Source organism: Pleuronectes platessa, chromosome 9 (assembly GCF_947347685.1).
Source record: "Pleuronectes platessa chromosome 9, fPlePla1.1, whole genome shotgun sequence".
In the NCBI taxonomy this organism is placed as follows: Eukaryota; Metazoa; Chordata; class Actinopteri; order Pleuronectiformes; family Pleuronectidae; genus Pleuronectes; species Pleuronectes platessa.
The window spans coordinates 750,591-764,018 of NC_070634.1; the positions used below are offsets into that span (position 1 = coordinate 750,591).

At 38.3% G+C, this 13,428-nt stretch overlaps 1 protein-coding gene and 1 long non-coding RNA gene across 2 annotated transcripts in view; one reads left to right on the plus strand and one right to left on the minus strand.

The window, feature by feature from the left end:
• The window catches only part of LOC128447706 (uncharacterized), a 137,711-nt gene that overhangs the window by 11,379 nt on the left and 112,904 nt on the right, over nucleotides 1-13,428 (minus strand). The gene's annotated exons all lie outside the window — the stretch shown is intronic.
• The window catches only part of dsg2.1 (desmoglein 2, tandem duplicate 1), a 30,361-nt gene that overhangs the window by 2,497 nt on the left and 14,436 nt on the right, over nucleotides 1-13,428 (plus strand). The window contains exons 3-12 of the mRNA XM_053429987.1: nucleotides 569-721; nucleotides 892-1,027; nucleotides 4,153-4,310; nucleotides 4,405-4,539; nucleotides 4,705-4,890; nucleotides 7,914-8,061; nucleotides 8,161-8,446; nucleotides 8,543-8,685; nucleotides 9,606-9,827; nucleotides 10,538-10,768. Of these exons, the coding sequence (XP_053285962.1) occupies nucleotides 569-721; nucleotides 892-1,027; nucleotides 4,153-4,310; nucleotides 4,405-4,539; nucleotides 4,705-4,890; nucleotides 7,914-8,061; nucleotides 8,161-8,446; nucleotides 8,543-8,685; nucleotides 9,606-9,827; nucleotides 10,538-10,768 (1,798 nt within the window). The remainder of the gene's footprint in view (nucleotides 1-568; nucleotides 722-891; nucleotides 1,028-4,152; nucleotides 4,311-4,404; nucleotides 4,540-4,704; nucleotides 4,891-7,913; nucleotides 8,062-8,160; nucleotides 8,447-8,542; nucleotides 8,686-9,605; nucleotides 9,828-10,537; nucleotides 10,769-13,428) is intronic.

Genomic DNA, 13,428 nt, shown 5'->3' on the forward strand with positions numbered 1-13,428 from the left:
AGTTAGTGACACAAAAATTCATTAGATGTTGCACGAGGGTTAGTCATTTAGAGCCATTGTCTATTACATTTATTTCTACTTTTGATTTATTTAGTATTGATAAGCACCACCAATGTATTTGATTATTAAGATTAACATTAAGACATTTATTTGTCGAACCAGAGACCTTTTCTGCCCATAGTCCAAGTTTCTGCCACTAGTCCACCGCCTCTCACATTATGAAAGGCAGGTGATATAAAAAATTATTATCATTATTAGATGGAGGGGCAGCTAATTCAATCAATCAGTCAGAAAATGCACTGCATAACAGTTCAATTTAGATTCTAAAGATGGCATTACCCTCTGCACTCCAAATATGAAAACAGACATCAATTCCATTTGTCTTCAGGAAATTGTGTCACTACATTTTGGTGAGCAAATATTAAATAACCATCATCAGCCACTAGAGAGAGGTATTGCAACAGCAAAGACTGCTCATTATTTTATTAGTTTTTCTTATTAAGTATTTCTTGAGCAATGAAGTGATCAGGTGTTCTGCTTTGTTGGTTTGTTCTGTTTCTTGTTTCAGATCCGATCAGATGACCTTGATCCAAACATTTTGTACTCCCTTGAGGGCAAAGGTGCAAACAAATTTCCCTTCGGTGTATTTGTTGTTGACCCTAAAACTGGATTCCTACGTGTGACCCAAGTACTTGACAGAGAGAATATTCATATATACAATGTGAGTGATCTTTGACTTTATTCTATTTTCATGTACTTTATGAATTTCATGTCACGTTTCCTGTGTTCAATTCAATTTCAGTTTTTCATATGTGGTACCAAGATCTTTAGCAATATTTGCTACACAGCAATGACAAAAGTGATCGTTTGTGAGTGTAACTCTTGTTTCAGCTGACAGGTATTTCCACAGGTGGTAAAAATCTTAATGAAACAATCGAAATACAAATCAAGGTTTTAGATGAAAATGACAACGCTCCAGAGTTTGGATTGATTGACAACGGGGAGGTGGACGAGCTCAGTCTTCCAGGTTAGTCTTCCTTCTTTCGTGATTAGTTTTAAATTGTTAGAATTGCTGCCTACACTCCCCACCTCAATCACAAGAATAGTGGTTCATGAAGGGATGAATGATACATCCCATTTGGAGTCTGAGCAAACTATTTTAATCTCCTATTTAATGTTTTTAAAGGACTTTGGGAAATTTTTATTTATTGCTGGTCTCATTCCAACGGTTGGTTGTGGAGCTGAATCTTTTTTAATTGAAATAGCTGCACGCCAACACAGCCCCTCATATCCCTCCATTAGTTCCTAAGTTACAGTTAATTTTTTACCATTCAAAGAAGCTCACAAAATGATTTACTTGACACAAGAAAACTGAACAAAACCGAATGACAAATGACATTGTATTTGTCAACATACTGGATTTAATTTTTTTTAATAATATGTATGTTCTAGAATATTTTGTATCTTTGTTGAGATTGGAGCATAAACTGACTCCTTTCACTATAATGCAACATCCAATCAACTTGATTGTGAACAAAAAAAAATGTAAGAGCTGTGTTCTTTTTTAAGTTAAAATGACTCTCTTTTTCAAATATTTTCTGGATGTTGGTAGGCATAGTTTTCTTATGAGCTGTTTACATAATTTGCAGAATACTGTAGTCTAATAGTTCCTGAAATTTTCACAACTTTAATTAATGAATAATGGTTTTGATGGATCTATATATCGACTTCTACAGATGATTCTTATGGCTCTTTTGTGTACAATTTTATATAAATGCATTTATATTTCGTAATCACTTCCCCAACCTTCAAGAATAAGGTCAGAAAGGGATGCTTGATTATCTTTTTGAATCATTTATTTAGTGTAACTGGCAAAGTAGTCATAACTCCACTTTGCATTGTCCAAACAGCACCAAAATGATGTTGCATGATCAGAGTCAAGGCCTGAACAGCTCAATATGACAATATCAACTCATGGTCATAACACCACCTACTGATTACCGTGAACATGTTATTGTTTTTAACTCAATTGTGCATTCTCCAGACGACCCCAAAATTCTGACCTATGATCAGAGTCCCGACCTGAAAAGCTATCTTAGTCTGTATGTAGTGATTGTGATAGCACCACCTACTGATAAGTGTGAAAATGAAGTTGTTGTAACTCCACTGTTCATTGTACAATCGACCCCAAATTACTCAAGCCTCATCAGAACCGCGACCTGAATAGATCTATTAGTCTGTATGTTGAGATAGTCAAAGTGCCACCTACTGACAAAAAGAACTTTTACTTCACTTTAACCATTTTTGATGATGCATCATTTAAGTGGTTTGAGGACTTTGCATATATGTCTTAGGGCTGAATTCAGAGGTTTTACGATAAAAAGAAAATCTGTACCGCAATGCTTTATTCTAGGGAAGTTGTTGTTAACAGTGTATATCAATAATATAATTTCCTCAAAATACAACTGAAATGTAAATGTTTATGCTGATTATACAAACGGTGTCATTTCTTGGGTATGCATTTGACTGTTTGCAAAAATTCTGATCTGAAAGATTACAATTTTGTTTTAAATGAGCGAACAATTTAATTTATGCTATTTACAAGAGTGTAGCTAGAAGAAACAAGCATGAGTATCAAAATAAAACAGGGAGTGACATATAACATGCAGCAGGAAATGGTGAGTGTTTGTGTGTGTGTGTAACCATGACAGTGTGTCTCCAATTACAAATATCTAAGTATTTGGCCAGATGATGAACTTTCATTCAAAACACATGCTTGAGCTCACAAAGAAGGTGAGAATTAAACTTGGTGCACTTGCAGGACCCCGTCTTACTTCTCATTTGAGAACAGGGTAAAGATTCTCAAATCAACCATCATGTTAGTCTTAGATTATGATGATATAGTGTATATGCATGCAGTCTCATCCATATTGAAATCACAGTGTCTTACATTTTATTACTGGGGATGGTTTAGAACTCACCACTGTAAATTATACCACTATCTTGGATGGTCTACCCTCAGTGATTGAAGGGAAAGACACTGCTTCTTATTTAATTACAAGGCGGAAATCTGTTTATCATCATACAGGCTCAGTAATTGATATCCCTTGAAACTCCTCTGAATAATACTAAGCTCGGAAAACTAGCATTTAGGTTTTTTGCACCAAACAATTAGAATAAAGTGCAGGAAGTAATGAAATTAGACAGGTAAATCAGAATAGTTGTAAGGATCTACTCGACAATCTGGTTATTTTACATTGTTCCGGCTGTGGTTGATCTGTAGACTGGGTTGTTATTTATTGTTTTTAGTTAACCTTGTCTATTGTTTTACTATTGCTATAAGTCGTTTTATTTTAACCATCTGTTATTGATGTTTCATTGACATTTTACATATTTTACTGTTAAATCATTGTTTTATATATTTCTTGGCAGACTGGCTTGTTATTATTTTTGTGACTTTTCATTGTTTTACTGCTCTTACTATTATATATCATTCTAGCTAGTCATGTCTGCTTTTAATGGTTTTCTGTTTTATTTTCATTTATCTCCCTGCTTGTTTGAATGTAATCTCAGGGCGTTGCTGAAAGACAGCTTAATAATCAGTCAATTTCCCTGAACACATTTTGGTATATATATAGTTTTCACCAATCCTCATACTGATATGTGATGGCTAAATAATTCTACCCGGATTAATCATGTATAGAGCAAAACAGTCATAGTTTTGTTACTGCAAGGGAGTACATTTTAAATAGTTTTCATCATAAAAGACCTATAGGAGCAAACGCGATAAAGTTTAAAGCCAATAATATTTCCATGTTTTCTGCTGGTTTTTGTCCTTTGTCTTAAAAACCCAAATTTGTTGTCTGCCGTTTCTTAAACTAGCATTTCTCCATGTAAGAATGACAGAAATACATAGGTGTTATTTGAAGTTACTCAGAGGCTGTGAAATTAAACTGTGTGCATAGCCTTGACATTGCTTGCTTTTCGATCATGTGGAGCTTGGCAATAGTGAAAGCTTATAATAGTATATTATAGTAATTACACCACATTCTTTGAGTATAGCCTTTGTCGTAAGTTATTTTGAATGCAGTAGGCTCTACCTGCATTCACGATTCAGTTTGATGACCCTTTCACTTAATTCTGTTTTTACAGGGACATCCGTAATGAAAGTCATTGCAACTGATGCTGATGAACCAGGGAATCCAAACTCTCAGATTGCCTATAGCATCATAGATCAGAATCCATCCAATGACTATTTTCACATAACCAAAGATGGAACAATCCTCGTTAACAACCCCCTGGATCGAGAGGTGCTGTATCGACAACAGCAACATTGTCTATTTAGAACATAGCCTGACTGACTTCAACTTGATTTTATGATTTTGTTATGATTATTAATTTCAGAAAGTGGATCAGTACACTTTGACCGTGAAAGGTCAAGACCTAAATGGCCAATCAGAGGGAAAAAGTGCAACTTGTACTGTTACCATTAATGTGCGAGACGTGAATGACAATCTTCCGACTCTGGAAAAAGAGGAGGTAGTTTTCTTTCTCTCAGTCTTCAATACAAGCATATCATGGGTGATATGGGCAAGAATGAAAAAGAAAGGGAAAACATTGACATATAGATGAGATCATGTCAAGGATGACTACTCAACTTTGAAATTAGCCCTGTTATTTTTATTTCATCTGTTTTACTTGCAGTATGAGGGCAGCATTGAGGAGAACACAGAAGGCGTGGAGGTGATGAGAATCAAAGCAAAGGACCTAGACCAGGAAGGCACAGACAACTGGGAGGCTGTGTTTGATATTATTAAAGGCAATGAGGCTGGATACTTTACCATTAGAACAGACCCCAAGACCAATGAAGGGATCCTAATGCTTGACAAGGTAGGTTTTTGTTTGTATTTTACGGCATACAGAGAGCTAGCGAGCAGATCCTTGGCTCAAATTTGTGTGTCAGATTCTAAAGCTCACTTCAGCAGTCCACTTGCTCAAGTGTTTGGCCAGCCTGAACTGCACATCATTCACTGTTGTTCACTGTCAGATCGCTGCACCATTGACCCCCCCCCCCCCCCCCCCCATTGTTCATATTCTTATGCAAAATGTCTCCTTAAATTGTTTGTACAGTGCTTTTTGGGCGATGTTACACTGGCATGTTCTCTGCTGGTGCTGAATCAGTACACCTTCCATTGTCACATCATACAATATGCAGCAGGCAAAATTAATCTAGCGTGTAGAGCAGGGGTGGGCAATTAATTTTCCCGAGGGGCCACATGAGAAACATGGACAGTTGTGGAGGTCCGGACCAATAAGCTGAACTTAATTCTACTCATATTAATTTGATAAGCTTCTACAGGTAAGAGTAAATGTTATGGTTAGGCAATGAAAAAGTGAGGCAGGCAAAGTAATAACGCCAACAATATATCACACTTTAATCAAATTTACAAGAACATTTGTAAACAAAGTATGCAATTTTTTGGCAGTATTCCAAAGATCAGCTTTAAATTAACTGTATACAAAGCACTATTACTATTTGCATATAGTCTAATCACTCCATTTGCGTTTTTATTTCTTGTTAAGTGAGAGAAATCTAGTCTGTTTTGGGCATGAACAAGTGCACTGAAGTCAGGTTGAATATCTGAGGTGGATATGCGAAGGACAGCTGACAGGTGATCATCAGTGAGAGAGGATCTGTATCTGTATTTGTTAAACTTTATCACAGAAAATGTTTGTTTACATATGTCAGTAGATCCAAAGAGAACCAACATCTTCTGAGCATGCCTCCTCACGTATGAAAAGTTCTCCTCTTTGAGAGAAGAATAAAACTCCAGCAGTGATGCTGACTTAAAGTGCTCTGCCAGCAGTGTACCTGCGGAGGTGATCAACTGATGGTGGGGCTTCTTTCAGTGTTGGCATGTGGTTGAGAATGTTACCTTCCAACTGTCTTGAAAGACACTGCAACTTTCTCATGAAAGTCTCACCAGACTGTACATTTCATGTGCAAATAGGACCTTGCCTTGCAGTTTGGTATTTGGCTCATTCATTAATGCAGTGACATCAACAGCAAATGCAAGATCTTCCATCCAGTCTGCATCTGAGAGCTCTGGGCTGTCCTTGCCTTTCTTTTCACAAAACTCTTGAATCTCTGCTCTCAGGTCCCATACAGTTTTAAGCACTTTGCCCAGACTGAGCCATCTGACAGCTGTGTGGTAGCCTATGTCCCCATGTTCAGTCTCATGCTCCTCCAAAAGTGCAACAAACTGTCTGTGAATCAATGCTCTTACCCTGATAAAGTTAACTAATTTAGTTACAACATCAGTAACATGATTCATTTTGAGCACTGACTTACACAACACCTCCTGGTGTATAATACACAGGGTTCATACACATTTTGACCCATGGATTTCCATGACTTTTTCATGAGTTTCAATATATTTAAACCAACTTTCTATGACCAAACATTCTGTGAGATCTCAGTGTATACATGCAAAAGAGACTAAATTTAGTATTTAAGCTAATAATGAGAATTTCAAAGCATACAGTAAACCTTGAATTACACAAATGAATGAGACAATAGTTTGATTGACGTCTGTTGTAACACATGGCATGTACTTTTCCATTTGTAGCCAAGCATGGTTAAATCTACACTTCCCTGGCGTAGTGCATTATCTCGCCTGCTTCCACACCGAACATTTAAATTAGTATGAGATAGTATGCCTACTTATATTTTGAGCGTATTTCTTTTAATAGCATATGAATTAATTAAAACTCAGCGTAAATGAACGACATGAAAATATGACTATAACAAATCTCCATGACTTCTCCAAAACTTTTGGGATTTAATCTTTTTCAAGCACTTTTCCAGGACTGGAAATAAACATTTAACAATTCCATGACTGTGGGTTAATTTCCCTCACTTTATCTTGCATCCGCTTCAAAAGTCGTCCCTTTTATTGACCGCATTGCTGCCAGCTCCTCAGTAAAGTCAAAGTCTTTCGTCATCCAACGTACAAAGATGAGGAACTGGGCTGTGTCGCGGACATCACAGCTCTCATCCAGAGACAAGGAGAAAAAGTCAAAATCTACCACTTTCTTTAGCAGCTGAAGCTCGAAATTTCCCGCACTCCGTGCTTTGTCTCGTAGTGGCGGTTCAAATTGTAATCCTTAAAAACAGCGATCTTTTCTCCACAAACTAAGCACACGGCTTTCCCTTTGACTTCAGTAAATAAATACTTAGCAGTCCATGTCTCGTTACAAACTCTATCTTTCTTGTCTTAATAACGTGGGCTGTTATTTTTGCGGACTAATAGTAACTCACATCTCTTCTTAACTCCGTTCTCCAACACATCATCCGCTCGCGGGCATTCAGGATGTACGTCAGGTAAATGTTTAAAAAAGGCACCTTCAAAATAAAATAAATGTTGTTGTATTCTTTGCATGATGTTCACTTATTTACGTGTGATTCCTAATATTCCGTTGACCTCACGCGGGCCGGTCACAGACAGCCAAAGGGCCGGATGCGGCCCGGGGGCCGTACAATGCCCAGGTCTGGTGTAGAGTAACCACAAGCAGTATCAAGGCACATCCAATTGAGCATTACACGCGTTTATATTGTATGATTGTGCATATGATACTCCTTGTAAAAGTGCTTTAGGCTGTCTGTGGGTTCGCTAGAGATGTCATGAGCCAGGGATAGAGAGTTTCTCTCAGCTGGAGATGGTTTAGTGAATAGCGAATAGTAGTAAAAATAGTGCATTGTAGGTAAATGATCTGAAAATAGCTTACATTGTGACAGTTAACATATTTGAAGTCCAGTCACCCATCTCTGTGTGCACCTTGTGCAAGATGCATGCCAACTGTACTATTTTGCTGTTGTCCTTTGTAATGTGTTTGTTTGTGCCATTTTACAGGCAGTGGACTATGAAGATGTGAAGGACCTTGACCTAGGACTAGTTGTAAGAAACAAGGCTCCATTTTTTAGTGGATCAGGGGTCAATACTGGAGCTGGTATAAGTTTCGCAGGTGGAGGAGGGGAAGCTGGTGGAGCAGGTGGGGGAGGTGCGGGAGGTGGGGGAGGTGCGGGAGGTGGGGGAGGTGCAGGAGGTGGGGGAGGTGGGGGAGGTGGGGGAGGTGCGGGAGGTGGGGGAGGTGCGGGAGGTGGGGGAGGTGGGGGAGGTGGGGGAGGTGGGGCAGGTGCTGCAGGGGGAACAAGTGGCTCTGGTGCAGGAGGTGTGTCTGGAGGATCATCATGGCAAAGTGGGTCTACATTTAAAACTTATCCAATCAAAATCAACGTGAAGGATAAGCAGGAGGGGCCACATTTTCATCCTAAAGTCAAAGCCATCCCAATCTCAGAGGCAGGCCACTCCATTAACATGAAAGATGCTATTGCCCACTACTTTGCATTAGATGGGGACACTGGGAAACCTGCTGAGAATGTCAGGTCAGTGCATACGCAAACACATGCACATTAAAGGTTCTCCAGTTAAATCAACAAAATCAGCTTAATAATAACTGACACAATGTATTCCTTGAATAGGTATGCCAAAGGCTCCGACCCTGACAACTGGCTAAACATCGACCCAGAAACAGCCAAGATCACACTAAACAAGATACCTGACAGAGAATCTCCATACTTGGTCAATGGGACATACATTGCTAAAGTACTCTGCATTACAGATGGTACACCTGCGGTTCTATTATATATAATTGCTCCAGTGTCAGATGCTTTATGTGTTAAACTAGTAGTCTTCATGAAAAGTAGATGGGAATAGACCCTTAACATAAAAGCCCATGTTTACCCCATACATCCTATGAAAACAACACTGGGAATTATTTTGGTTATCATTCAGTCTTGCCAATAGAGGAGCTGAAAAGTAAAGTTGTGCTTTAAGGATGGCTTTTTCATGCCAGAAATGTTTTACATGAAATAGGAGGGAAACACAGGTGTTACTTAACACATTTATTAATCCTCTATCTAAACAGAGCACAACCTTAATTGAAGTGATTAGTAACACCTGTGTTTAACTTCTATTTCATGTCAAAATGGCTTCTGTGAAAAGGCTATATTGAACTAAACTAGGCAAGTAAAGTAAGGTAGGGTACTGGGAGTCCTTATATGCATTGTCTAAGGAGAGGCCCACAGTCTGAATTATTCATTCCTGAATATTAATATTCCAGGAAGAAAGAGATAACATGTTTTACAGTTATCCCTTTACATTACATTACATTTCATTACATACATTTCATAATCAGTTTTGGTTTACTGTTCACATTTCCAGCAAATTAAATCAAAATCTAGATACCTGTTTTCAGTTTCTTCTGTACAAATGTTTCAGGGAGCTCATATCATAACATGGGGTTCATGAAGAGTACAATAATATAAGTTTTAGCATAAGCCAGTATCCAGCTACATCTATCATCTGTATGGACTGTGCAAGGACTAAAGAAGTCAATTTATGAAGTGAGGAGAAATTTTTCACCATCAACCTCACATCGTTAGTATGGTAAACAGTTGTCTCTCTCAATTTTTTGTCTGACAAAATGAAAGAATAATGAATAAAATGATGAATGAAATGTTCATAATTGTATTTTTCTAACAGACATGCCAAGTAAAACCGCCACTGGCACTGTAGCCATCCAGGTGGAAGATGTTAACGACCACTGTCCCACCCTGACCAATAATATCCAAACAATCTGTACAACGGTTGATGCTGTCATTGTGAGTGCTAAAGATGAGGATGCATTCCCAAATGGATCTCCTTTTGACTTTAGTATTGTCCCAGAAGGCACTAAGGGCAAGTGGCAGGTGGAGCATCTCAATGGTGAGGAGAATACTGCAGAATACAAGCGACTGCGGCAGGCATGTGGACTCATTTGAACAAAAAAGGGCACTTTAATTTGTCCATTTAGGGACTTCCTGGGGTATTTCCCTTCAACCAACAGAACAAAACTTACATCTATAACCCATACTGCTGCCAGGATAATAGGTCTATTCACACATAACCTCTCTGAGCTCAATTGTAAGGTCATTACTCGCATCGCAAACTCAAAAGCAAGGAAATAACTCATCTACTCACATGTCAACATCTTTAGTTTGTTTAGGTAAAGTTAGTATTGTGCAGTGTTGCACCTGTCATTACACTTATCAGTGATGTCACAGAGTCCTTGAGTAGATCCATCTGTGCAGCAAACTCATAACCATCCGAATCAGCAAACACAACAGTATCAGGTTGCATTTAATTAAACTTTAAAGTTTGCTCTTAGCATTAACTTCCAATGTTTATACTGTGAAAAAGCAGGCATTGATTTTACAGTTTGACAATAAAGTAAAGAAAAATGGGGCACATGGGGCGAGAAGAGAATGACGTGTAATCAAAGTCCTGAGCTTGAATAGCTACTGGAATTTGTTGAATGCATCCTGGATGAGTGGGATTCCAGAATGTCCAGAATCCTTTGACCTGTTAGCTGTAAGCTTTTGAGGGACTCATGTTGATTTTCAAAATGTTTCATATTTTCGTCTTTTTTCATGCAGATACTGCAGCTATCCTTAGGGTTCAGGAGTCTTTGTGGCCTGGTTTCTATGAATTGAAGCTTGTAGTGAAGGATGAACAGGACAAGGCCTGTCCAGATCCACAGATGGTAAAGGTCCAAGTTTGTACCTGTGAGGATGGAATGGTGTGTGGAAAACACAGTGCCAATGGAGGAGCAGACTTTGGGGCTGCAGGCATCGGATTGCTGTTCCTGGGCTTCCTGCTGTTAGCACGTAAGTTGTTTGAAGGGTCTTTGGATAAAGTGAAGGCTGGTGGGCTACTTTTAAGCATCATTAATACAAAGGATGTCACCTGAATAACTACGACAAATAGTCACATTGGCAGTGGTGTACTGGGTATACTTGTCATACTTTAGTAGTCAACAGATGCAGCTTGTAGCTGTGACCAGGTAAGATCTGAGTTTCAATGGACAGAATTGTTTTCAGCTAAGTCGTCTTATTCAAGGTCTCACCATTACATTTTTGGGGGTCTAAACATGAAAAGTCAAGAAAGTCATCACACACATCAGAAATAATACAAATTTACTCCAATATGGGTCTTGCATATGGTCTTGGCAAAATGGTTTGATAAAGCGTCCTATGATATCTCAACGAAGCATTCTCGAGGTTTATGTACGTATGAAAATCAGAAAGTGTATATACCATGTCCAAGACTTACAAAAAAACTTCTCAGACCCATATGCTAGCCCCAAAAGGAAGTCACCCTTATTGAATGTAATGTACAGGTTTAGCCATTTGTACATTAGCGAACTCCTTCTAGATGATTTATTGGATTGGTTTCATATTGGGTCAGTGTAATCTATTCTTCATGAGGTTTCATTGAATGGCGTGACATCAAAGTTTGATGTTTCCCCTTGAAATAGGAAGTTCTTCCAATTTGACTATGTATTGTCCAATCTGCACCAAACTTCACATGACCCAGCTGACATTTGGTCAAACAAGTGTTTATGAGACATCTTGTGACTGTTTCATAGAATGCTGCTGCTGTGGCAACACAGCAAATGCTTTTTACAAATGCTTTTTACAGTTGATCGATTTTTTCAGGAGGCTAAACATACATGAGAACTCGTGTAACTTGGCAAACACATCAGAAATGTCACATAATTACTTCCAATATGGGTCATGCATATGGTCATGTCAAAATGGCTCGATAGCGCCCGCAACTAAATTTCAATGAAGAAGCCTATGTATATTTTTTGGATGGGTTATTTATTTAAGCCTCGGAAAACACATTGAGGAATAAATCCCTCATTTACAATGGTTCCAAGAGTATAAATGAAGAGTTAATACATTGAAAGAAAAAAAAGAAAAAAAAGAAAAAAAAGAAAAAAAGAAATAAGAATGAAATAAATATGTATATATATATATATATATACAGTAATACAAGGGAAAAGGTCATAAACAATCATTTTTGACGGATCAATAAAATACTATGGTTAAGTCAACTAACAGTTACAATCACTGCAGGAAAAGTCCGTTGTACATGAGATAAGATTCGAGAATTCCCTTAATGAAATAAATGAGCAAACCTTAAAGATTTTTGGACCTCATTCAAAATGTAGGGTGCCTTATATCAGAAAGCTGTCTTCCCAAAGTTAGTGTTAACACGAGGCAGATATAATGAAAGCCAGCTCTGGGAGCGGGTATTGAGGTCATTACAATTCCAGCTGATGAGAGAGGAGAGATATAGTGGCAGTAGCCCAATGATTGTTTTGTAAATAAAGATCTTCCAATGACCATTCCTTTTTTCAGACAGGGCTGGCCAGCCAACCTTGTTATAAAGAGTACAGTGCTACGTTTTACCTTTTTACGAGTTGATTCACATGTGGTTTAAAATCAAACTTCTCATCAACCCAAATGCCTGTATACTTATAGCTGGTGACCCTTTCCAGAGCGGTACCATTTCTAGGGCAGAGTTTTAAACTATTAAAATCAGTGCTTCTAGCTTTAGTAAAAATAATCCATTTGGTTTTGGCACAATTCAGGACTAGCTTCATGTCACTTAACTGCTTCTCTAGTATCTTGTATCTTGTATGTGGAAGGAGAGCTGCAGTCTATTTATAGCAGAGTCAATGTTGGAGGCACTAAAAATACAGAGATGTGTCATCCGCATAAAGATGAACCTGAGAAAGTAGAGTGAGTGTGGAGGCAATTTCATGGATATATATTATAAAAAGTAAAGGTCCAAGGACAGAGCCTTGGGGTACTCCCTTGTCAATATCTAAAAAAAGTGATGTTATTTTGCCAACCTTTACACATTGGGAGCGACCAGTGAGATAACTGTTAAACCACTGTAGGCTCATATGATCAAAGCCAATAAGTGATAATTTGCGTAAAAGCAGATGGTGGTCAACCATGTCAAAGGCCTTTGAGAGGTCCACAAATAGTGCCGCACAATGTTGCTTATTGTCAAGGGCAGTAATGAAATCATTCACCACAAGGGAGGCTGCATGCAAATAGTGCTATGTCGGGCTCTGAAACCTGATTGAGATGGACTCAAGAAAGTGGGTAGTGATAAAAATGATTTTAGTTGGGTATTGATAAAGGATTCAAAACTTTTTGAGAGACATGATAATTTTGAAATTGGCCTGTAGTTGTTCATATTATTCGTGCTACCACCCCTGTGCAGTGGGAGAACATGGGCTGTTTTCCAGGTTGAAGGGATAGGACCAGTTGTTATGGAGAGATTGAAGATGTGAGTAATATGTTCAAAAACTACAGTAGCTGAGGTTTTCAGTAAGAAAGGGTCAAGCTTGTCATCACCGGTCGATTTTTTTTGGATCAATTTTGATCAGGGCATTGCAGACCTGAACTGAATCTAATGTTGTCAGACTAAAGCTGCTCTCTGAAAGTAGAACTGACAAAGAGGGGGG